Source organism: Odontesthes bonariensis, chromosome 2 (assembly GCF_027942865.1).
Source record: "Odontesthes bonariensis isolate fOdoBon6 chromosome 2, fOdoBon6.hap1, whole genome shotgun sequence".
Lineage (NCBI taxonomy): Eukaryota > Metazoa > Chordata > Actinopteri > Atheriniformes > Atherinopsidae > Odontesthes > Odontesthes bonariensis.
This window is the reverse complement of record NC_134507.1, coordinates 12,817,541-12,843,976: the sequence shown is the minus strand read 5'-3', so window position 1 is coordinate 12,843,976 and position 26,436 is coordinate 12,817,541. Positions and strand designations below refer to the sequence as shown.

Genomic DNA, 26,436 nt, shown 5'->3' with positions numbered 1-26,436 from the left:
TGGCCATTAAATTAGTAACAAAGCATCAGCTTTTTATATGTTAATTGGTTAAATAATCTGCTTGAATGAATGTTAATAAACTTAATATTTCAATATTCATAAAAAAAAAAAAAACTGTTTTGATGAAGAGCTCGTGATGACTTGGTTGTGACGCAGGCTATTAACTGTAAGCTCTGTCATTCAAAGGGTATTCAAAGAGTGTGAGCTCTATAAGTCAGTCACCTGTATGACAAGCTGGAAAACTGGAAAATATGATACTTCTGTAAGTTTCACCCAACCATTTCTATAAATGTGGCAGGACTAGAGCTATATAAAAATAATCAGAATATACATATCAAAACAATGAACATTAAAATAGTTCAATAATTAGGGATCAATATAGTATTATTCAATTAAATTAACATGTTATTTGAGTTCGGGACTTGGATTTCCTGACAGTTCCTGTAATATTCTCCTCAACCTTTTTTTTTGAGTTTTTTTTGGTTCTCATCAACTCATCCGTGAGAGAGCTGGTTGCTACACACCAACCGTTCATCAACACAGTTTAAAAGTTTATTCATGAGGCAAGAAGTTAAAAGTGTTTTACACAAAACACATTAACAAGACCTTTAGGCAAAGAGTAGCATTCTAATATCATTTTGGAATTTAAATACAATCCATTAGGAGCAGAAAATGCCAACCAGAGAGACACTCTTTCAAGGCAAATGTTGTCGTAAAAGGTGAGGGCCGTCTGTGGAAAACAAGATGGACAGCTCTTTCAGGAGAATACCTTTTGACTGACGTGTTTCATTATAAATACAAATTGATAATGATCCCCTTGTTGCAAAGAAAATTAGTATTCATTTGTGTTGGGGTTGAGGGAGTTGCCTGTTGAAAATTGCTTGGGCACATGACAGGCAACACATAAGATTGTGACCATTATCCCCCTGGAGCTCTTTAAAAAACAATGCTGTGAAACCTGGCAAGTTGCTAGGAAACAGACAGCAGTCTATAGTGCGGAAATAGTCCTTTGTATTACAATTTTTTTTCATCACTGGGGTGTTATATCAAGAGATACACTGCCTGGCCAAAAAAAAAGTTGCCACCTACAAAAATCAAAACACTCTAACATTTCGTTGGACCGCCTTTCGCTTTGATTACTCACTCATTTGGTGTGGCATTACTTCGATAAGCTTCTGCAATGTTACAACTGGTGGTGGGCATAGATTAATTTTTTTAATCTAGATTAATCTCACTGAAATCTTGAAATTAATCTAGATTAATCTAGATTAAAATGGCTCATTCAGGGGTCCGGCAATCCGCGGGGTTCGCGGAAACAGATGTGTAAACTTTAGTTCCTATCCAAACAATAGTCGTTTAATCCTGAGACTGTTGCAATTGCCTTGTCGAGTGCTTCAATACAATAGTGTAGTAACCCCACGCATACCTTTCTCACTGCAATTAAGTTTTATTTCGGATTTATTTCGGATTTTATTTCGAATTTAGTTTCTTTTTCACAGCTGCCTCTGCTATTCCTGCTCTTCTCAGGTGTACCTAATGTAGTTTTACATCATTTGTAACGTGATGTATATCTTGTATAACAAATTGTAAATAACAAAACGTTTATTCGTGTCCCTGCCCTCACTTTCCTCATGTTTTTTTCTGCGGGGGTGCTGCACTAGCCTGGCGACGCCATCCTACGTACTTCCGCCCAAAGATTTTGGCTCTGCACATAGTCTGGCCAAATCCCCCTACCTCGGTTCGCTCAGTGTTTTGCCAATCAGCAAACAGTTGCGAGTGGTGACGCAGAACTCACGCGCGGAGTCCATTGTAGTCCATATAATTGTAGTTCAACCGCAGCGGAAATAAACATGGCGACGGAAGAAGATACGCTAGAAGCTATCCATGAAGTTGTCTCAACTCTGGAGATCATTACACAATTAAAACGAGAGCAAGAGGAATGCCTCGTCAATTTTGTTAGTGGCAAGGATGTCGTAGCTCTCCTTCCAACTGGCTTTGGGAAAAGTTTGATTTATCAAATGGTACCGGTATAATGAAAGCGGATGTGGGAAGCGTGATTCGCGAGCTAGAGCCTCACGAGAGTAAGCATGAACCTCGGCACATAACCAACGTCATTTCTAAACATTATGATTAGTTAAGGGAACTCCGTTACTCCAATGAATTTAAGTTGCTGGGTAAGGTCCCGCCCTCCATGGAAACGGATTCCTCTTGGGTTTTCCCAGACTGTTTGACAGAGTCAACAGTCGGCTTTCGCCCAGGCTAGTGCTGCACAGCCGCGGGGCCTTTAAGAATTGAACATTCTAAATGTGACGTCACGAGCTACCAAAGCTACCAAAGCAAATTCTCAAGCGAAGCTTCTCCAGCGAGGTCGCTCTTGGTGAACACGCAGCATTAGGGCAGACCAGCTTATTCACATGCATGGCTCCAGCAGTTTCTCTAGCTTCGCCAACTTCTCATATTCAGCACTTGTTGGGAGGGCCAGGTGGTGCTGCTGTTGAGATAGCGTTGTGTGCAGTGCGTCTCTGTTGCGCCACACGCGCAGTATCCTCCCTGCGGCCACCATATTAGGAGCGCTGTCTGTTCCAACAGAGCTGATTTTGTCAACTATCCCCCACAGATTAGCGACCTCCATAAACTACCTAGCACAGGCTTCTGCAAAGTGGCGTTCTTCTGTTTTAATCACACCTAACGGCAGACAAAGTACATCACCCCACACCCGAGCTAAACTATCAAGGTAAAAGTCATCACAGTTTGCTTAGGCTACCTATTTTGACCCAGTTCCCAACCCAACTTTGAGAATAGATTAACGGCGATATTTTTTTATATCACCCGATAAGACTCTCAAATTATCGCAGCATGTTAACGCCGATAACGGCCCACCACTAGTTACAACATTTATTTCCGTCCAGTGTTGCATTAATTTTTCACCAAGATCTTGTAGTGATAACGGGAGAGTCGGACCACTGTGCAAAGTCTTCTCCAGCACATCCCAAAGATTCTCAATAGGTTTAAGGTCTGGACTCTGTGGGGGCCAACCCATGTGTGAAAATGATGTCTCATGCTCCCTGAACCCCTCTTTCACAATTTAAGCCAGATGAATCCTGGCATTGTCATCTTGGAATATGCCCGTGCCATCAGGGAAGAAAAAATCCATTGATGGAATAACCTAGACCTGACCAACAGCAGCAACCCCAGATCATTGCACTGCCCCCACAGGCTTGTACAGTAGGCACTAGGCATGATGGGTGCAGCACTTCATCGGCCTCTTACCTTGATGCACCCACAACTCTGGAATACAGTAAATCTGGACTCATCAGACCACATGATCTTCTTCCATTGCTCCAGAGTCCAATCTTTATGCTCTCTAGCAAATTGAAGTCTTTTTTCTCCGATTCGCCTCACCGATTAGTGGTTTTCTTAAGGCTACACAGCTGTTCAGTCCCAATTCCTTGAGTTCCCTTCGCATTGTGCGTGTGGAAATGTTCTTACTTTCACTATTAAACATAGCCCTGAGTTCTACTGTTGTTTTTCTGCGATTTGATTTCACAAAACGTTTAAGTAATCACCAATCCCGATCAGTTAGGATTTTTTTTCAACCACATTTCTCCCTCGAAGATGATGGTTCCTCACTATCATTCCAGTTTTTAATAATGCGTTGGACAGTTCTTAACCCAATTTTAGTAGTTTCTGCAATCTCTTTAGATGTTTTCTCTGCTTGATATATGCCAATGATTTGACCCTTCTCAAACAGACTAACATCTTTTCCACGACCCCGGGATGTGTCTTTCGACATGGTTGTTTAAGAAATGAGAAGTTACTCATTGCATTAGTTGGGGTTAAATAACTTGTTGCCAGATGAAAGATAATCGCCCATGCAGTAATTGTCCAAAAGGAGGCTCTTTCTTTTTTGGCCAGGCAGTGTATTTCTTCCAGGGTTATAACTGGACATCCGATTGGGTTTCAATCTTTGATTATATGAAACTTACAGTTATAAAAAGAAAAGAAAATGATCAGGGAATAAAAACCAGGAGAAGAACCGGAGGGCGTTTATTGGTAAATTAAGCTATGGGGTCAAAAGCGAAACCTGTGGTTAAACTTGATATCAAGTGGGAGATGGGCTTCCCTACAGCAAAAAGATGTTTCAGAGCTTGCAAGTCAAAAGCCAAGATACTACTGTGGGTATGTTTAAGCTTTTCTTATATCCCCTCAACTGAATGCACAAATACCCAGGGTGTCAGAGAGTTTATTCCAGACTTAACTAAAGAGAAGTGTTTGGTTTTGGAAAGAAGAGCGCAAAACAAAACGTGATTCAAATTATTGGTAAAACTTTCAAAGGATCTAACGTGACGAATAACAGAGTTGCTGAACTGATGATAAAGGCACTAACAAGACAGCAGTAAACAAGAGTTTGGAACAATTAATTAGATAGGATAGGGAGTGATTTTTACAAATGGACACGAGGACAGACAAATCTGTAATGAGTGTGGTCAAAATTAAATAAAATCAAAGTGAGATTGAGGCCCATTTAAAATGGTCTGGTAGATAAAAACTTTTTTTTCAAAAATTGTGGAAAAAAAATTTGCTTCTCATCTGGGCAGCAGTGTTTCTTCCGAGTGTGCCATCCAAGAGGGTTGTGCCTTGAATTATCACTTGGGGCTGCCTCAAAAACTCTAAGTTTGGCAATAAGCTTGTCCTCTTTGAGCGACAGGTGAGTTACCCGATGGATATGTATACGGTGACCTGAGGTCGTGGATAAGATCTACGCTTGCTGTTAATCCTGGCAGCAAAAGTGAAAGCGAAAAGCTGAACTTGAGGCTTCAAAACAGAAGTATCTGGAGTCATGGTACATGCATCCATATTTAGGTAGATTTCAACCAACCGCAATCATGAACAACCCTGGGTTTTTTATCATCAAGTGAAGTGGTTATTTCAGCCCTGGGTCATTGGCATTTCCACAAAGGTCAGTCACTGAGTTACATGGCAGATTAGGCCAATCAAGTTAGCTCCTTCATGACAGTATTGGTGGCGGAGGGACAGGAGCTTTTGCCAGCTGCCATGAGGTGAGAGGTAGGGTCAATCACCGAGCGAAAACAGAGACAAATGACACAAACAACCATGAGCGCTCAAGACTCCTTCCTAGGATGAATTTAAGGCATATTATTTAAAACATTACAACAATATTACTGGGCATGTATTGTTGTAATGTTTTAACTACTTGAACGCAGTTTTTCTAGAGAAGATAATTGTTTTGTATTTGGGTTTATCGTCCATTGACTCTTTTGGGCTTTCACATGCGCGAGCATACCGACAAGAGGTAAGTGACATGCTGTTTATAAAGTTGTTTTGTAACGTCCCCATGCCAGTAATGTGAGAACCATGCATATGGTTTTGATGGTAAGGCTTGTGACTTTATTGTCGGATGGTTTATAAAGTGGTGTGACGTTTCTGCAGTGTGCAAGTTGTTGTTTTACGTGGAAGGTTTAGCACTTGCCCCTTAGCCACCATGTAGTTGGCTAGCATGACAGGCTGCGCAAACAGCACAATCGCCGCACAGGGAGCACCGATTTGCACCAGTCTGTGTCCTACTGTCAGTATTTGACAACCTCTAGCAATGGGATTGCGCTTCAAATGCCCCGGAGTTCCCCTTTAAAAGAACAGCATAAAGCAGCCATTTAAAGAGAAAAAAAAATAGAATAAAAATTAGAAACACAGTTAAAAGCAATCAAAGAATAGGGGGAAAAGAAAGATATAAACTCAACCATACGCACACCGAAAGAGAAATGTTTTTAACCTGGATGTAAAAGTGCTTACAGTTGGGGCTGATTTCAGTTCTGCTGGTAGTTTGTTCCAGTTGTGTGCAGCATAACAGCTAAAAGCTGCTTCACCGTGTCTAGTTTGAATTCTGGGCTTCACTACCTGACCTGAGTCAGCAGATCTCAGAGCTCTACTGGGTTTATACTCTACTAGCATGTCATTCATGTATTCTGGACCTAAACCATTCTGTGATTTGTAGACGAGTAGCAGAACTTTAAAATCTATTCTGTATCTGACCGGGAGCCAATGTAAAGACTTGAGAACTGGGGTGATGTGATCTAATTTAGAATTCCCATTTTGTATAACATGGATGTTTTTGGACTGTTGGAGGAAGCCAGACAACCCAGAGAGAACCCACGCTGGCATAAGGAGAACAAGCGAACCCCACACAGAAAAGCCCGGCTGAGATTCAAACTGGGAACCTTCATGCTGTGAGGCAACTGCGCTGTCCACCGTGCAGCCCACAGTCAAAGCTTTTTATTCTAATCAAATCTGTGAAAGAGCTCCATTTTGGAGCAAGCTCTGGAGTGATTAGTCTAAATGGAGGGGGCTGAGGAAAGGGCTCCATAAAAGACCCTGGTTCATGGAAAAGCTTCCTGTGCAGCTCTTTATTTGCAGTCCATGGATCAAAGTAACAGAAGAAGCACAAACATTGCAGTGGTAAGAATAATTTGAACAAGTAGCATCCACAGATGCTGAGATTTCAGTGGGTTTCACTCAACCCTTTTGAAGCCATAATTGAATAAAACCAAACAATGAATTAAGTGTATTGAGAGATATTGTGGACAAGCCACTAAATGGACTAAGATGAAAGAGGAAGAAATACTGCACAAAATTGATAAAAAAATAAATAAATACGCAAATGGAGATAAGGCTCAGATGATTCTTTTCCAAAAGCAAAAAAAAAGAAAACAACTTAATAGTTTTACTGAAATGAGATGCAGAGAAGAAGTTTAAGATTCAGGCTGTGTGGGGCCACGTCAGTTAATTCCTGAGGATTAAATTCCAGAATGCTGAATAAATTAATAATGGTATGGTAATGACCTTAGAGTAGATAATGGACACGTTGGCACTGAACACCTGCTCGCCAAGATGTGGCGTCATTGCCCCACTGTGGCCAGCTGGTCAATCAGTCACCAGCTAGACTTCCTTTCTCTTTTGCCTCAGCATCATACCAGGTGATAGGTGAGACAAAGAAGAGCCACATCCTGAGCTGGTGCCACTTTCACCACAATACTGTCAGTCTTATTTTTTTTCCAAATGTCACCTTAGAGTAACATGAAAATGTCAGTTCACATTTTTTTTTTTTTTTTACATCATACCATGGCGACATTTGTGTTTCTTCCCCAAAAAAATATACAAAACAAATTCAAAGCACAAAATAGACAAGCTCTTCCAAGCTGAACACTGCACACTGAGCACTGGTGTCCATCAGTAAGTAAAAAACTAAGAAATCTGCAGACACGAACTTCTAAGCCTCGTTGATCTATCATCTTATTGCTTTAGGTGTTGGATCAACAACATGACAATTTATTAAAAACTGCTTTCGTACTCCCAGTCCTGAATATATAACTAATTAAATTCTTGAGGTACAAGCTCTTAAAATATTGGATGATGATAAGCCATAAGCCATAAGAGTCTAAAGAGCTTATCTAACAGAATAATAATAATAAAAAAAAAAACTGTATAATCTTGGCACCTCTTTCCTCGTTTCATTTGACTTCTGACTCATGTTGTGAATGTCTTGTGGCAGAGCAACATTATATAAAGCACAAGTGATGTGATGACGTCTTATATAACAATAAAATACGGGGACTGGGGAAGCTAAAGTAAACAGGATTGTACAGTGAATATAGAAAGTTTTCAGAACCAATAAAGTTTTTCAAGTTTAATAAAAAAAATTGATTCATTTTATTTTATTGTATTTTGTCGTTATTCTAAAAACACTTGTCCATCCAAGAATTTCTTTTTGTAAGTCCTTTTGAAGCAGTTTGGATCCTAACAAATTGAGAAATCAGGCAATACAGCACAAGTAGGTAACCGAGAACTATATTGTCATTATGAATGGGATCCATGGTTCCGTTCTGGAGATGGGAGACTCTTACAAATGGACAACTATGTAACAGACAGTAGTCATTCCCTACTTAAAGTCATGATTGCCAAAGGCACTTGAACTTCACTCAGACCATGAGATATTAAATAGTGGGTTGAACCACCGACCTTCCAAATGGCATTTATCACATTGCTTTGTGAGCCACGACTCAGGGAAATTTGAATTAGAATATTCCGCAACCCAATTTTCTCAGCCGGGGAGGGAATGCACATTTCAACCAGGCAGCAATCTGAAACACACAACCATGAAAATTAGACTAACTTCAGGAAAACTCAGTGAAAATCCTGCAGTCGGAGTCTGGACCTGAACCCAGAGGAACACCTCTGCAGAAACCTGAGAGACCTGGCTGAGTTCGAGGACTTGAAGCTGCCATTACTGCAAAGTGTTTAAAGGCACTATTGGTCCTTCAACCAAGTAGGTTCACTATGTGCGCACAGTGACGAGATAAAAAAAAAAAAAAAAAAAAATGGGGGCATTTCATGATTTTGAACCATGAAACTGGATTAATAAATCAAAAGATTCTTAAACTATACAAGTCATTCAGTCATATCTAACAGAATGTGAGGGTTTCTGCGACTATTAGTACAAACTCTAAGAAATGATGGAAATCGTCCATTTTGACTATAGCTTTTGGTTCTCTGCCTCGGCGACTGCCGCCTTGACTCATCAACTTCCAGGGAAGGTGCTATATTCCTCTCGAATATGACTGTATCAGTTACAGAGTGAGAGCTGATTGACAGAAAGTGCCTCTGCCATGGAGCTCTGCCTTCCTGCAGCTAGACCATCAACTCTGCCTAAGCTCCTGATAGTTTTCTTCCCCTTTCGCTCCATTTCACTCGAGAATTTTCATACTTCTTATATGACTTTTTTTTTGTACTGACTTGGCCTCGAAATGTACCAATGGATAAAACAAATGGATGAAAAAGTCAAAATACACCTGAATAAAATCTAAATAAGTAAATGAGAGTAAATGGAATTGTTAACTAAACCCTCAGATGCTTAGTTATATCTAAGTAACCCAGCAAAAAGTGCCACAACCAGTGTAAAACCACACCATGGTTGTGACCTCACAACAAAATGTTTTACCATTTATCATCAGGAGACTTTTATTTTTGGCTTCAAATATAAAAGCTGGTCCTCTTGACTTATAAAAAGAAGCTTTACGTAAATCAAGAAAAGTGGGAGTTCTTTTTTTCTTTCGCCACCCAAATAAAATCTTCCACCTGTTACATATTCAAAGGATCAGCTGATTACTGATTGTATTGCCTCTCAGTCGCATGTGTTGTCTCAGCTTGACACTTCCTCCTACTCGTGGTAGGTGGTACAACGGCTGTTGTGGAAGCAGGAGCCGTTTCAAAGATGGCCAAAAACAGATCCGTTTCTCTAAGCTGCTCAAAAGAGGGAAAAAAAAGAAAGAGAGATCCTGCTGGTAGTGCGACTCTGGCACCACAGCATCTTTGGTATTCAGCAGCACTGCTGAAGAGATCCGAAATGTCTGTGGAAATGAATAAATCCCACAGACTAATTTTGGAGGATCGTAAACTCCTCATGGTGCCAAGAAGACGTTAAACTTCCGCAAAAGCCATCTACCGACGACTCTACGACTCTTCTATAACGATAGAACATGCTGTGTTTTCGAAGCAGGGAGCACAGGGTCTTGCCCGAATCTGTTTGGGTTAATTGTGGGATTAGTGGAACAGGACAAAAAAAAGAAAATTGAAAAAAAACAAAAAAAAACAAACAAACAAACAAGGATAAATGAATTTCCAGAACACTGTCTGAAGAGTCCTGTAATCATTAGTGTTACAGCCAGATTGTCAGTTTATGTAATTACTGGTGGTATTTTGTCATATGTAAACACAACTAGAATAATTGAATGCAAGCCTGTAGTGTAAAAAAAAAAAAGAAATATGATAAAGGTGTTAATTGTGTTTATGAAATTTGATTTTATATTTTAATTGAAACTGTGCTAAATGCACAGGTAGCTGACTGGCCACGGTTTGTAGATTAGAGTCAGCTGTAGAAAGAACAAGGATCCATCAGGGTCCAATCTTCAAAACACCCGTTTGTAGAGATGTATCGTGAAACAAAGGAGATTTCTCATCAGCGTCTCAAACCCAGTTCACGGTCAAAAGACTGCGTAGGAGAATAGGAGAAACTTCCGGCCACCTTTTGCCTCCACCGGAACGGCTGAAAAACAATATGGCCCTTTTTGGTAGTTTCATGGGCCTTTTTTTATTTTTATGAATAATTATGTAACAACTAACTTTGAATTATAGAATAGAATTCAAATGTTTTGGCACATCGGTCCGCGAGCTGAATCTGAGTACAAAGTGGGTCATGCCGAAAGACGGTGACCCCACGGACACACGTTGTTCTTCTAAAGAATGTTTGAAGAGGAACCAAGTTAACTTTGTTCACTTAGCCAAATCAAAGCCCCGACCTTATCCCATGAGAAGTGTTATGGAAGGATCTGAAACGAGCAGTTCAAGTGGGGTCATACATCCCAGAGGTAAAGCTGCTCTGTGCTTTGGAAAGGGCTTACATTCCTGTGCAGAAAACGTTGAAATCACATGTAGTTGAGTTCACTGCTGAAAAAAGGGATTTTGAAAGGAATGGGTCACATCCGATCACTCAGAGTCTGATCTATTGGATCATTTTCTTGAATAGATTAAATAAAATGTATGACATTACTATCTAACTTGTTTAATTGGGTTCTGTCAACATTGAGGACCTGTGTGAGCGTGAGATGCTGTTTTAGATCATATCTATGCAGGAATATCAATTATTATTTAAGGTTTTCACAAAACAATAGAAAATCTGCTATAATAACAGCTAAATGAAGTACGGTACCTCCACCAAGGTGGTGGGCGAATCGAAGAACCTATTAAATTCAAGGGTGGATCAGGACAACTTTCATTAAAATGGTAAAATACAGCATTAGGCTCGGTGAAAGATGCACTCTCTCCCCCCTCTTATTTAATTTGTGTACTGAGCAGAATACCAATTTTTGCAAACAAAGTTTTGACACTATATATCTCTATAAATCCTATCCCAAACTTCCTCTACCAGTTAATGGAGTGATGGCTAAGAAAGTCCCAGGTCCCGTTATCTGCACTTTATTGTTCTTCTGGATTAAATGTAGTGATGGCTGAACGTGTGTTGTTGTCTGGAGCTTTGTGTTAGCTCTATGATGGACTGGTGACCTGTCCAAGGTGCACCGCAGGTATGGCACAATGTCAGCTTTAATAGGTTCTAGCCTCCCCTGATCAGGGTTTGGAGGGTATAGAGAACAGACGAATGAGACACGGAGCGGAAAACCTCTCTTTCAAAACAATACGCCCCACAACAAAACACAACGTGGTTGCAAACATACATCCACACAGCTCTGAAATAAGGTGTCACTCTGTAGATTCTTGTCAATATGACCTCAGTTTTTAAACTTGAAGAACTTAGTTATTTCTTTAGATGCTCTAGCTGCCACATAACCAACACAACAAGAACGTTTTGTGACGCTCAAGGTAATTCAACAATAACTTCACTGGCTATTAGCAGCTGAATACAATGGACAAAGCCTACAGCATATGCTACAAGGTGTAAAATGCAGCTAAGTGTTGCTAAATTCATGCCTTTCCTTTCTACACCAGAGTATTTCAAACATATAATATCTTGGCTTTAATATCTGCAGTGACTCTCCTGCTGCTGCCTTTATTGTATTTTCTGTCTGTCTCACTGTGCCTCAATGCATTTTCAGCACATTATTCATGAAAACCAAGTCAATAATGGATATCTATAACGTTTTGGCTGCATTAAGTCCTCCTGCCACAGGTCTAGACTAAGCTTCTTCTCTTTAGGGAGCTGCTGAGAAACACTTTTTTCGGGAATAGCACTGATAAAAGCCACATATAATTTCATTGCAGCTACAGAAATAAATTAAACTTACCCACAAGTAACATACAACAGGGGTTCTTTTTTGTTTTTCATGGATTAAAAACTTTTCCTCAGTTTCTGTCTCTAACCAGTTGTCCCCATCTTACAGCAACCTGACTTTTACATATATATATATATATATATATATATATATATATATATATATATATAAGAAAATAAAAACATTAAGATTGGTTCATGTAAAACTCTTGAAACTTTAGTTTAGAATTTGTTACACACTTGACATTTGAACTCATCAACTCTCATTAGCAAGCCCAACTGCATTCTACTTTTGTCTATCGTCATGTGGGGGATCATCTCCACCCCAATTGATCCATTAATAATCCAGAGCACAAATAATCTTCAAACAACAACAGCAACATCAACAAAAAAAAAAAAGTATAGAAGTAAAACCACTCATACAAGCAAAATGTTAAGACACGATTGTGCGGATGAGTTCACTCGGTCAAAAGTTCAAAATGCTGAACATGTTTGGCAGGGATTAGATTGTATGTGTCATGGCCAGATACAGAGGAAAGGTGTCTAATGTTCCATTCAGTAACAACTATTACAGTTGAATACTTACAGCTAAATTTGAACCAGTAATCAGCAGTGAAACTGTTGCCAATTGTGACTCCCACGAGGCTTCGTGCCAGCCTTTGTCCTGCTCTCCATGGGTTATGGTCAACATTTTGAAATAATAGATAATTTCTTGGTTGGACAGATTCCCGTCCGCTTGGTTTCAGCCACAAACTAATAGACCCCCAAGAACCTGTAGTAGCGATCACAATAATGACTTTGATGTTTTTTAAGTCCAAATTCTGATGTATGCGCTCAATTATATTTACGATGGTACAGATAGATGGAACTCAGAGTATCCAGTCCAACAGCAACAGGACCAACATTAGTCGGAATAATACATTAGCATAAAGAAGCACACTGGGGTGACGTGTATACACACGTTTTTGTTTTCACGGCTGATGTGCTGAAATAAGCGTTGGCATGGGGATAGCAACAGGCCACATTCTGCATGAGAACATGTTTGTTCTTGGTCTAATTTGCTCTAATGAATAACGAATAATGATAAAGACTACCAAACAGCATTCTTCCTGCAACTGCTGGGTTGGACCCTCTCTCTTTTATTTGTTGTCGTATCGATTCAACCAGTGCCAAAAAAAAAACTTTGATAATGCATTGCGAGTTCTTCTAATGTCTTACTGGTGGGCAACTGCTGCGTTACCGTGGCAGAAGCAATGAAAAACTTACCCTCAGGCGCCTCTGCATCACATATCCTTGTGGTACCAAAAGTAGTATTTCCAGACATGAGACCTGGTAAAGGCATCCGATTCTGATAAAAGAAAACAACAAACACAAATGTCATGGGAGCAAAACCTAGAAAGTACCTAATGAAATGCAATATAATTTAGGCTTGGGAAGATTAAATGTACAGTAAATATAATCTGTGGAACGTTTAACCCCATTTACCCATGAATTTGGGCACTGTTTAAAATGTAGCAAAATCATTTGTAAACCATTTAAATGCTGAAACCAATAAATTTTCTTTTTTCTTTTTGGATACATGCTAATCTATAACTTGTTGCTGTGAACACTTACCAAACTAGTTGACTTAACAAAAGCCAAAAGGCAAAAAAAAAACATGTATATTAGTGAAGCATGAAAGAGACAAAAGTCTTTTTAAAAAGAATTCATAAAAAAAAATTAAAAGAAACAATCAAGTTTGAACTTGGCCATGGCTGACAAATAAAAACATTCAATTTGTGGACACCACAACATACAGACTGTAGAGGAGAGGGAGCATTTGGCATGGATTCAGTCACCATCTGTGTTGTATGGAGGCAAATTAGTGCACATGGAACATGTCACTTACCTACAAGTGAGGGTGCTATTAATGCTGAACCGTACAACGAGGCAGTACGCTGCTTACTGCGATTCAAAGATCTTTTTCAGCGAAGATACACATATTACATAAAGAGCCTGCCGATATGTTTTCTATATGTCTATGAAATATCAATTAAATAGAATTTTTAATTTGCTTGAGTTGGAGTTCTACCACAAACTACCATTAAATGACCGAAACAAGTTTTGATTGTTAGTTAATTGATTGCCATCCACACAGAATTATTTTCTTTCCTTTTTCTTTTCGAAAACAGGGTTATTTATGACTGAGGTTCAGGATGATGCGATCACTTTTGCCATGGCTAAACAGAATCTTTACAAAGCAACAAGTGTGTTTTTTGGACTTTATCTGGCCAAACTAAAGGTGTCAGTTTTCTGCAGGATCATAGCTTGGCATTTTTCCTCATCTCATGTGAAAGCCCTGTATTTTCGAAGCGCCACCCACATTTGAAGGAATTCAATTGCAGTTAACGAAATTGATTTAAATTTAGGCGACATCCTCAAGCCCTTAATATCCGCTGCATTAGGTCTGCGCTTTACAAGGTTCAGCGAGAAATTTAAATAAGCAACGTCTGCCTCGTGAGTCATGTGGAGCAAGTTTTAAAATGATTCTTTTCTCTCGTTTAAAGGGAGGATGTTTGAGAAAAACAACACCATGGTTTATTTAAATTATGCCGCTTACGAGATTTATTTTTTTAGACAGAGCACACACGAAAAGATGCATTAAAACCAAATGCACACGCCCACACGAGGAAAAAGCAGAGCTACATCAGATCACACAAAGTGTATACTGTCAAAAAAACAGATGTACACTGCAAAAGCCACATCGTCTGACAGATTTCCAAAAGAACAAGAGTCTAAAAGCTTTGCTGTCAGCCCATAGAGACGATACTACACCAAGTTCTACCTCCTACACCGAGTTGGGCCAAAGCGGTTTGAACCCACTGACTAACGTTTAAAAACCCCGCTTATGAGCTGGCTGTTATCGAAAACCGAGACACACACAGAAATGTACACAAATGTTTCCTCACCTGTACAAGATATTTCTGGCTGCCATACATAACATATTGAGGGGCCAGGCTGTAGATCATGTAGCTGGTGTGGAGGACAATCAAGAGGAGAATCATGCAGAGGAAGAGAAGAGCCTGGGGACGTGTTCGCTTGGGTCTTATTTTGTACAGCTGCAAAAGAAATGACACAAATGTGCTGTTAAGTGAGTGTTTTTCTAAGATTTTAACGTAAAACAGAAATTGCGCTTTTGCTCACTCTTATCCAGAAGAACCAGATGCCCATGTTGCGAATGCCAGCCATGGATGTGAGTACAAAGTACACGGTGATGACTGTGATCAGGATATAATCCAGTGGAAAAACCTGTGATATGAGGGACAGAGGTCAGCTTCATTTCTGTCACAGTTTTAGTTCCAACCGTTCATATCGGCCACGTTTCAAAAAGGCTTTGTTGTTAAAAAGCAAGAGGTATCAACCGGATGGTATTATCAGTGCTATTTGATCCAGCCCCATCAACTCAAAGCCTATCGGAGCGTGTCAGTGTGCATAAAGAAACCACGAAAACAACTGAAGATCAACAATTATTATGTTCTAAAAGCAGAAATGCTCAGACTTAACCTTAAACATGGTCTCTTCCTACATATTACCCACTAAACTCTTGGTATGAAGTATTTCATTTCTTAAATAGCGCGGTCATACTTCTAAGCACTGGTTTTAGACATTTAATCAATACCAATATCTGCGAAGCAATTCTTCATTGGTCTGAGCTGTTCAGCTCAATGTTTTCTCCAAAACCTGCTGCAGAATACAAAGTTCAATAAGACAAGTTCTATTCTTTGTCTGTTGCTCAGTGGCTGACCCTGAAGGAAAGAAGAGACGGTCCTCACAAATTAAAAATGTACGTTGTAATACTTTGGTATTAAAAATTAGAGCCGAGTAGAAAAGTGTGTAGGTCTCCAAAAGCTTTTAAACTTTTAAATGAGGTATCAGTGCTTTGAATTTAAAAAATAATATCCCGCTCCTTTACCCAGGCCTATAAAGCCCCAAGAATATTATCCAACTGAAGTTAAAACACTGACATTGAGACTAAACAGCTAAACAGATCAAATTCATCAGTTTTCTTTAACCAACCATTTTAATAATTTTATTATTTCAATTCAAATCAATTAATTATTTTGGATCAATATGGCTCACGCTCTGGCTAATTACATATTTATAAATCACGCTTTACCTGAGAACCAACTTTTGAATTAAGTTCATAAAAAAGAAAGACTAATTACGGGAAACGAACAACTGATTTTGCTTTTGTCTTCTATATAAGTTTTACATTTTCTGTTTAAAACTTCATTAAAAAAAAAAAAAAAAAAAAAAAAAAAAAAAAGATACAAACAGTGAAAAAACCTCCGACAGTTTCAATCAAAACAAAATGAAATCAGATGTGGTGATAATAATAATCATAATGTGGCGATTTTAGCTGGTTTTGTTTAGAACTACAGGTTTGACGGGCGGTCACAGCTTTTGTACAATAATGAATTCCGGACATTTGTACATGACCCACTAAATGAGTATTTCTTTTCAAACATCAGTGGGTCATAATAAAGAACTGCCAAAAGAAAAATCAAATCAGTTATCATATTTATCTCTTATTTTTTTTTTCCACTTTTGTTTACTTAAGGTGTTAAAATACTGGCGGTTTCTACCTTTGAGTGCATACAACTCAGTTTATGAAAAGGAGTTTCAAAGGTGGGCTGCAGCATACTGACGCGCAAACATGCAATTTTAAACAGTATCCCTTGTTCATTTAAGAATAGCCCGTGTTAAAGCTTATAAATTACGCTTCATTCTGGATAATGATGATGGAAATGAGAAAATATGGCTTTAAGCGTATTATAATTGAGGATAATCATCTCTTCAAATTGAGAAATGAGAGGATACTCACAGGTTGTAAGGCCAAGAGTAGTTCATTTAGAGGATTGGTTAAGTTGGTGCCAAAGATTATGAACCCAGAACTGATGCCAGCAGAGTGGAGCGCTTTATCCAAACTGAGAAGCAGGAGGAAAATGAAACAAATAGCGTTACAAATACACAATCATGAATATAAAGGTAAACAACCGTGCTGTCGCCATAATGCCTGCTTTATATGAAACAGCTGTGCTGAATGAAGGGTTCTGTTTTGTAAAACTTACTTTGAAATGAACAGGGCGACAATGAACAGCAGTGCAACCACGATGAAGAAAATGCCCAGTATTATCTGCAAAATAATTCATACACAAACAAAGGAAAAACAGTTAACCGATACAGTACACAACACAGAGATGGATGTGCACTCTGTGACACCCTCTGTGAACTCCATGTAAGGAAAATGTTTTGGGTTTTTTCCCCACCCGTAGCAGCCATGTCTGCAAATACAACCTTTCTGTCAAGTCTTTTGTCAAGGAGAGGCCATATGGCACGGAGAGCTCAGTTTGGCACGGTTGCCTACGGTGACAGGGGGAAGCAATGGCACGGCCCAGACAGAGTGGGGAGTTGCAACCAGGGAAGCGAAAGGTGGGTGGCAGCCAAAAAGCCAATAAATCATAGCAACTGTGGGCCTTGAAAGGGGACATCGTGGCTAAAATGTCTCATAGTCACCTTGGTGGAGGAAAAAGGAAGTGAGCACTTATGGAGGAACATAATAGCTAAAATATTTCGTGTTACAGAGATGTGTGTGTACAGAAAGGATTGAACAAATGGACATAAATTGATAAAACAAACCTAAACAAAAGACAGATGGCTTGTACACACAACTGGCCATTTCAAAATCTCCACACAAAACATATTTGCACGCTGTGATGTCTGACATATCCACATCTATGCCCAGACCAGCTGTTCTTCTTCAATGCATGCACGGATATGTTTGCAGGAAAGCGTCAATCGCAGCCAAGATAATAATTCAACACAGTTCTTGTCACTGTGGTTCAGTTGCCTGGATGCCACGACTCAAAACTTTGAGATAAGACAGCGAAAGATAGACAAGACAGCAGTAAGCCAAATATATATCGATGCATCTGCTCTTATCTCTTAATCCAACCAAAGAAAAGCAACGAAGAGACCATCGAGGTTTGTCATGCGAACGGTTAAGTTGTAGAAAGTCAAATAAGCAAGACGCCGTACATATTAAACAAGTATTTAAAAGAAAAGAAAAGATGGCATTTATTGTAGAATTGGTATAATTCACCAAAGGAAGGGCAGTCACCTAAAGGGTTGTGCTGAAAAATTGTTTTATTTTCACTCCAAGGAAAAATGGTCACTGCTTCAGCGAGGTCCGAGGCCTTTTAAAAGCCAGAGTCAAGTTTATAGTAAATGATTATTGCTCAACACCACTGTTAATATGAAAAGGGCAGCGGTGCCACTGAAATCACAATCATTTCGTCTATCACTCTACACCAGCGTCTTGGCATGCAGTGGATTCATCTCCAGACTCATTACTGTTCGAATGTGAGTCCGGGGACTGTCATTAGTAGCCACCCCCTTGGTTGAAGACAAACTGTTCCAGACACTGGTTTGAAATGTTTATGCAGGGCTGCAGTGCAGTCAAATACTGGGAAATGAACAGCAGTGGGAAAGTGACATGTGAACTACACCAAGATGCAGGAACTTTTCACAGCCCCAAAACAGCGAAGTAATTAAAAACAGCGGGAATTATTTTAACTATGCATTGTAACGGAGGAGCAATATAGGCAGGGAGGATATACATATCATACGCCCATGCCATTATGTTCATGTAAACTCAGCGTGCATCTATGTGCACCGACAAAGACGTGCATGATGGTAGGATGAAGAACGATATGAGGATGGGGAAGTACGAAGTGGGTGATAAGGAAAATAATGGTGCCGTCTTTAAGGTTGGAAGAGGTAAAAAGTGAACAAATAAAATCCTAAATTTCTCGCCTAAAGCCTTTCTTTAAGCAGGAGCAACATTTTGTCTTGCATTTTTTAGATAAACTTTTCGAGGAAAGTCTCAAATTACACTTTTAAACTGTTCAAGACTTGGAATAACACTCCCCTGCCGGCTGTTGTGGCAGAGCATAATTCTTACGACGAAAAAAGGAAAAAACTGAAATCAATAGTTTCACCAGTCTCATCTGTAAAGCAATCTATTGATGTTATTTAAGTCACTTCTTGCATTTTTCAGCTCCACTGAATTCGGGTGTAAATTGCTATCATTCTTTTCCTCTTTGTCGCACCTCGTTCGTCTCCATTCTACAAAAACCACAGCAGCTTTCTGCTGATGGCGTTTGACATGAAACTCATTAATTATGTTAGAAATTTCGCGCGATACCTCTTTAGACCTAATGACCAATATCACGCGCCCTAAAATAATTTCACACGACGAGACAAAGCCTTTGGACATTGGGGAATTGTATTAAAGTGTAGCGCAGTGCAGATGTTTGGCCGGACTGGGCCGTATAAGTATTGGTACCAACATGCCCAGTTCTTTTTAGTCTTACAGGGGTGGTGTTAAATCTTCCCTCCTGTCTGATCCATGAACGGCCATATTGGGATTGCTAATGTGAGATTTAGCAATTGGTTGCCCAACTTAAAAAAGTTGAAAATAAAGAAAAATCAAAGATGGGTTCGTGGATGGTTAAGTCTATCCCGTGAGAACCATAAGATCCTGTCTGAGAAACAACTCCCTGAGAGACTTCAGAGCAAACTAGGTGACGAGACAACCCAGGGGAACCGTGCAAATATGCAGATGCATAAAGTAGAACTGAAAGTAAATCTAGAACAGTCCAGAACAGAACTTGAGCAGAGAGAGAGAGAGAGAGAGAGAGAGAGAGAGAGAGAGAGAGAGAGAGAGAGAGAGAGAGAGAGAGAGAGAGTTCAGTAGAAAGCTGATGAAAACAAACAAAAACTGAGAATATTTATATTACACAACTAGTAAGAGAGGAGTCATAAAATCACTAAGGAATCAAATATCAGTTTAAAAACCAGTGAGAACAAACACGAGCAGATGGAAGAAAAAAATAAAAAGAAGAAACTAAATCATCATAGTGTACAGAATACTGTCCATGTTGAACACACAATTTACTTCTGGGAATTGGAGCCAATTCCATAATGGAGACTCACCTTGAGAGGTCTGAGTGCACTGCCAACTTTGGTGCAGCAGTTCCTCTCTGCAATTTCCAGGTGTCTTCCTCTGCGCTGGAGGACCTGCAGTTTACCCTCTAGTTCCTGCAGGTTGTTTCTGTCCCTCGAGGACAGAGGACGTCCATCTTTACACTGCCAAGACCAACAAAAAAAATTAATAAATACACTGGTAAACACATGTGCATGTACTGTGTTTACTGTGTTATCTATTCTATTCCTGACATGATAATGCTGAAAGCTCTATGTTGATATTTGGGGCATAAAACGCATGGTAATGGTAAAATACAGGGGGCTGACCTTCCCAGTGACAGCCTAAAATATCCATTAAGAAGAAAAACTTGACATTTACCTCAAAATGTTTTTGCCAGGGAACGGATAAATGAAGCATAAAAGCATTGTGCTCATTGTGGAGATTTGTGTATTATTCATCTGACAGCACATAATCAGCACCAAAGCATAACACATAAACGAAGAAGTTGTAATATGTCTAACCAGTTATGACCAGTAAAAACTTTTTAATATATGTTACACTTTAACTTTCCTTGTTACCTACAGTTTTTAACCTGAAAGACAGCTCAACCTGCATTTCAGTAAAAACAGACAACTCGAGGGACAGACGAATAATCTGCTCTTAGCTGTTCCACTTCGTGTCTCCACAACTAATAGGTGCCTTTTCTGTTTGGGTTGCCTGCAGTTGAGAAGTTGGCTGACAAAGACAAGAGCTAATCTTAAGTAACAGCACACAAAGACAAAGAGGCATGAGAAAATAAATAAATAGATAAATAAATAAATAGGAGGAAGTGATGATGCAGAGGTTATGCATTTCTAATGCATTTCTATTCAAACTGTGCAGTTATTGAAGTGTAAGACAAACAACAAACAATCATATATGCTTTTATATATGTGTATTAAATGTATACTATATGTGGTTGGATTTTATTAAATGGCTAAAATGGATAATCTGAACTATACTCGTGTGTTTCTGTCACGTGCACGCGTGCTGTGCTGCAAGTGCCTCATGTCATTTGGCGACGTACCTTGGATTTCAGCTTTTCTATCTGATGCTCAACATCATCAATGTCCTCTGTGTTCTCCAGGCGTTCATACTGAACACTCCGCGTGCCTTTTATCAGATTCAAAGGCAGAACAGACATGCCGTACGCCTGAAAAGACAGTTCAAAACTACCATTATAATCACACATTATTGTCAGAGCAGGATGGCACATATGGCTCGTGCACCCACCCACATAGACTCACTCCTGCCTGATGGCGAACCCGCCACAATGTGGAACATGACAAGAGTCAAATGAGGTAAGCAAACACACATACAGTCAAACCCAAACGCAGACGCACACAGTAAATCATATAGTTCCCGGCCTCCCTGGCTATGTCACTCATGGTAGAGGGGAAAAAAAAAAAGATTAAAATGGTGGAATCTATAATTGTGCTGAGGTTTATTGAAGAATTTGCTGCAACCATTTTGTGTGGATATCACTGCCTTATATCACCCTGATGCATTTACAGCTTAACAGTGCCCCCATGTGATAGCAGTATCATCTATCCAGGATTCCAACATTTAAAAACAAAAAATATCATTTCAGGAAGAAAAATCTGGAATATAGGTGGGGGAAATCAGTTTTGTATACCCCAAACTTAAATAAAAATACATCACTGCCCTTTATTTCATTTTGTTAGAGGGAGTGACTGTGTATAAATAACAGTACAATGACAGACGGGTACAGACACAGACAGCAAAAGGATATATCAACAAAATTCAAAAGGTACTTTCAGCTCAGTGGTTTCAATCTCCTCAAGGGAGCTTTTCTTAACAATGAAGGACATCTTTAATAAGAGGAAACAGACCGATCAATAAAAATGAAAGTAAAAGAAACAGGCCAAAGCCTCTGCTGTGCTGTGTCACTTTCACAAACTTATGGGTGTGTTGTTTTATGAGTACATAATAAAAATAAAAAAAGAGGATGTTTGCATGCAAGGATACTTTGGGCCCAGTCAAAACACGCCGCACTCTCTCTGCTCCCTCTCAAATGGGCAAACGTCAGAGTCTGGAGTTTTTTCCCCTGAAACATCTTTTACCAGTTTTTGAGTGTTACATAGCCTCACGAGAGCCGCATGGGATACTAAGTCAGGCTACACTATTATTAGTCTCTGCTGAGGATCTCTGCTACGGGCGAATGTCACCTCGTGCAATGAATCATGGAGCTCTTCAGGCCAGAGCATGTCCCGAATATCAAATACAGTCATAAAAGGGAAACCTGTCCCAGATCCCACGAGAAACATTTTTGCAAATGCGCAACTACATGAAAGAAATATCAGATAGAATAGATTCTTATTACCATTGCTGGTATTTTTTAAGGAAGAAGGAAGGGGGGAAGAGAAATGTTTGTATAGATGTATGTATGCATATATATATGTACATGTGTATGTATGTGTGTATGTGTATGTATTTTTTCCTTTTCTTTTTTGCAACTGTACTATGTACACACATTTGATGGAGAACAAATGATGTAAATGGCGGCGGCCTTATTATTTATTAAGAACTGAATGGGGGTGGGAATCTATAAGCTTGTCTTCATCCCACTCCTTTCCAAGCTTATTTGAATTTGCACAAATACTTAGCCGCTTGTTCTGTATATTATTTTTGCTTGGAATAAACTAAACGAAACGAAACGAAACGATAGAAAGAAAGAAAAGAAAAAAAAAAGACACAGGTGTCATTTTTAGTTCACAAATAACAGTGAATGCTCATTAAAGTTTAAAAACTACCGTAGTCTATAATAACCAGAAATAGAAATTCAGGCTAGATGGGAATGTCTGTGTGAATCCTCGTGTGTGTCGGCTGAGGGAGAAATCTGGCTGAAACCATTCAGAGCAAGTCCTATGTCTGCTGACTGGGAAGAGGCACATAGATCTCCTACACAAGCATCCTCTTTGTTGAGCCATCTACTTGTGGCAGGGGAAGCCAAAGGGAAGGTGGAAGTGGAGCCCCCGTATACCACTCACAATACCTACTGCTGAAAAGATAATCAGGTTAAACACACTCCACCAAAAGAGCTCAGAATACATGTTTCCCTAAATGATAATCACATCATTGCATTAAAATAACAAAGCATGCTCATAAAACGATAGAAAACCTAACCTAAAAATTTGCATTAAGCAAACGAATATAGCGCATATTTTGGTTTCCCTTTAATTGAAAAAAAAGACTATTGGGTTGTTTGAGGACTTCAAAGATATCAAACTATCTGGTGCAGAACAGCAATGTTAGTGGAATTTTTTTTCTGCCAGAAATGATTAGTGGGCATAATGGTGCCTTTCATTTTGTATATGAATTTGGACTAGAGATAGACCAATTAATTGGTCTGAGGTAATTAATATCAGCCGCTGGTCATTTCGTGAGACTCTAGGCTTGTAAAGAAAATGAATGCAGACACATTGGCATTGCAGACAGCCCTGTCAGCATGTCTGCTCTGGAAAAATGTTTCTACCCGCGGCCATATTTCTGCATGTGATCTAAAATAAGCGAAGCGCTGACAGACATCACAACATATGTATTTGAGCAAGCAGGGATACTGTGTTCATTCAAAGTCTAAGTTAACATGTTACTTTGTTTTTCAATCATTGTCATCAAACTGTTGTAGAACCCAAAATCAGAAAAAAAAAAAAGGTGGGACATGAGGACACGAGTGCATTAAGACAGCAAACAAAACATTTCTCCCTGTACTTACATGTACTTTGGCCTACTTTGACAACTTTTGACATTTTGGTGATGTCAAAAGATGTGTATGATCATGATTTAGCACAAGATGAAAGGCTGAGTCTGTGAGGAGCAAAGATTGGCAGAGGACATCCATTTTGAGAGAAAAGAGTGAAAGAAATCATGTCAGTTTTTAAAAACAATTATAAGGGATTTGTATCAGTTGATTCAAACAATTTGAGCGTGCAAAGGACAAGGAGTACAACCCCAAACTGGACAGCTGTAATTTGCTATCCCTTAGATGATCAAGATATAACCACAATGGCAACAGACTGCTGTGGAAAACCTCTGTGATGCACCACAACAAAGAGCAGCATTTACAAATTCCACATCAAATATTACTGGGCAAAAAAAGAAGTCTTATGCTAACTTTGCCCGGAGAAAGTGTGGACTTCTCTGGGCTCAGTAGCATCTGGGTTAAACCATCACAGAGTGGAAATATGTTGTGAAATGTTGTGTACAAATAAAAAAAAGACAACAAAATAGCATTTAACATCATAAAAATATAGAATAACAATCAAAACGTGATAGTGGCATCGTGTGCCATCCGCCTCCCTGCTTTATACCCAACGGACAACAAATTCAGACACCGGTTCACTTTATCATCTCAACCATCTCAAATCACTGATGGCATTGAAAACTCTCTCTATCCGTTACGGTCAAGCTCATTGAATCTTCAGGAAATGAACTACTTTCCAAGGTGCTTATCAGTATCTTGATGGTCACCTTTATCTACCCCCCCCCCCCCCCCCCCCCACCACCAAAAAATAAATAAATAAATAAAAGGAAAGCTAAATATAGCCACGAGCATCAATTTGCAGCTAGTAATCCTTTAAAGAAACTCTGTTGCCTTAAATTAAAACCATGAGCAGCAAAGATCAGGCCTCGGGCCTGACAAAGCTGAGCAAATTCGCCACATCTCAATTAATTCCAATCAAGACTGCTCAAACACAGTTAGGAGTTAGAGGCAAATTCCTGTCATGCCCCGTCTTTTAGAGGAACTCCTGATTGATGATGGCCACGTTTGAAGACCAGTCTCTTCCACTTGTTTTATAGCTCTGTAGCTCAGTGTTGCAAAGTGGTCCAAGAGAAGCTACCACTGATACCGGTGACATCCAAACAGTTAACGCCACATTCCTGCATTTCTAGCTATGCAAAGTGTGATGTCACGTTGTAAATGTGAGTCAATCCTGATGTCAACAGACTCACAGTGGATGTCCTCAATTTTCTAATATTTGAACTGGTAGTTACAGCACCTCCATTGGGCTGATTACAATCTTTTCTTTTTTTTTATTGTGTGTGTGTGTGTGTGAAGATTTTGCCAATCATCTTTAGTTATGGTGCCAAGTCTCCTGTATAGCCTTAAAGACATGGTTGGTAATCCTGTTCAGAAACACATTTTGTAATACTGGGTGAAATGGTCGGTCCATCCTGAGAGAAATCTATACAAGATGTATTTAGAAAAAGGGACGAAAATAATCAGACCTCTGTGGCAGCTGCAGGACTGGGACGCTGATCTTGGATTGGAGCGCTACAAAAAAAACAATCAGATGCCTCGCTTTCTGCCTACGCCCCCCTCTGTCGGCTCCCTGCTCCGTGCGCACACGCGGTTCTACCGGCTTTGGATGAAGCACTGACGGAATGGGGAGGAGGAGGGGTGGAGCTTAGAGGAGGGGCCACTTTCGAATCTTGCTAGCTCTCTTGCTAGCTCTCTAGGATTACCTACCATAGCTTTAAGTATAAAAATGTGATGGGTGGTAGGCTTTAGAAACACTATACCAGCCACAAAAAAAAAAAAAAAAAGAAGAAGAAACACCACAACTACAGACAGCGAAGAAGAAATATGGATTGTAGCCTTGTTAGTTTGCAAACAACAATGTTTTAAACTGGAATTAATCTGCACTCATTTTCTTGTGTTTTTGTTATTGTTTTTGCAGCGTCCCTCCAGCTGCCTCAAGAGAAGCTCAGCCTCTTTCAGGTTTTAATCTGTCTACCTGCTGGATCTTGCAGACAGGATTTGCTATTAAATTATAAAGTTTGAAGACAACAGCTTACAATATGGTTAGTTTCGGAATAGAACTATAAAGAACGAATTATGAAAGAAGGAGAGTTTACTTTAGAGTTGTCTTTTTTTCTTCTTCTTTATATGGAGAAAAGTAGCACTGCTTGCTGGTCCTTTGCCATTGTGGCCTAGATTTGATGCACAGGCTGACTGACAGGCTTCCCTGACTGCCTTGAACCATAATTCTTTTGAAAGTAAGTCTACTAAAGATTATGAAATACACGACGGAGATACACGGAGATATTCTACTCATACAGTAATTTTGCATACAAATGGGGAAGAAATAAGTCATGTATTAATGTGTATTCTTTGATTAACTTCACCTTAAGTTAAACAAAAACAGCATACCTAAGATGCACATACTGCAAAATGCTTAATAAACCTATTTCAGTCACTATTATTCAATTGGGAATGAGCATCTGTGGTGACTAGATTGCCAGATAGGAAAACACATGTCACCTGAGTATATATACAGTTTTTTCCCTTTTTGTTGAATGTAGAATGTTCAACGTTATAATCTGTAAAGACATCTTAATTCAGTGAATATTAAAAAAAAAAAAAAAAAAATGTTTTAATGTTAAATCAGATCGCAGAGCTCTGAATTGCAAACCCGGTTAAAAAGCCTGAAGGTGGGGCTGAAATTTGAATTATAAAAATCAAATTTAAATATAAACAAGCCTCAAG

The 26,436-nt window shown here is 39.4% G+C and overlaps 1 protein-coding gene across 1 annotated transcript in view; it reads right to left on the bottom strand.

The window, feature by feature from the left end:
• Nucleotides 1-26,436, bottom strand: part of lmbrd1 (LMBR1 domain containing 1) — a 63,076-nt gene that overhangs the window by 7,265 nt on the left and 29,375 nt on the right. Inside the window, exons 8-14 of the mRNA XM_075477715.1 lie at nucleotides 20,953-21,078; nucleotides 19,895-20,047; nucleotides 16,969-17,033; nucleotides 16,722-16,824; nucleotides 15,041-15,145; nucleotides 14,806-14,955; nucleotides 13,124-13,205 (exon numbers count right to left, since the gene is read on the bottom strand). Coding sequence (XP_075333830.1) covers nucleotides 13,124-13,205; nucleotides 14,806-14,955; nucleotides 15,041-15,145; nucleotides 16,722-16,824; nucleotides 16,969-17,033; nucleotides 19,895-20,047; nucleotides 20,953-21,078 — 784 coding nt within the window. The remainder of the gene's footprint in view (nucleotides 1-13,123; nucleotides 13,206-14,805; nucleotides 14,956-15,040; nucleotides 15,146-16,721; nucleotides 16,825-16,968; nucleotides 17,034-19,894; nucleotides 20,048-20,952; nucleotides 21,079-26,436) is intronic.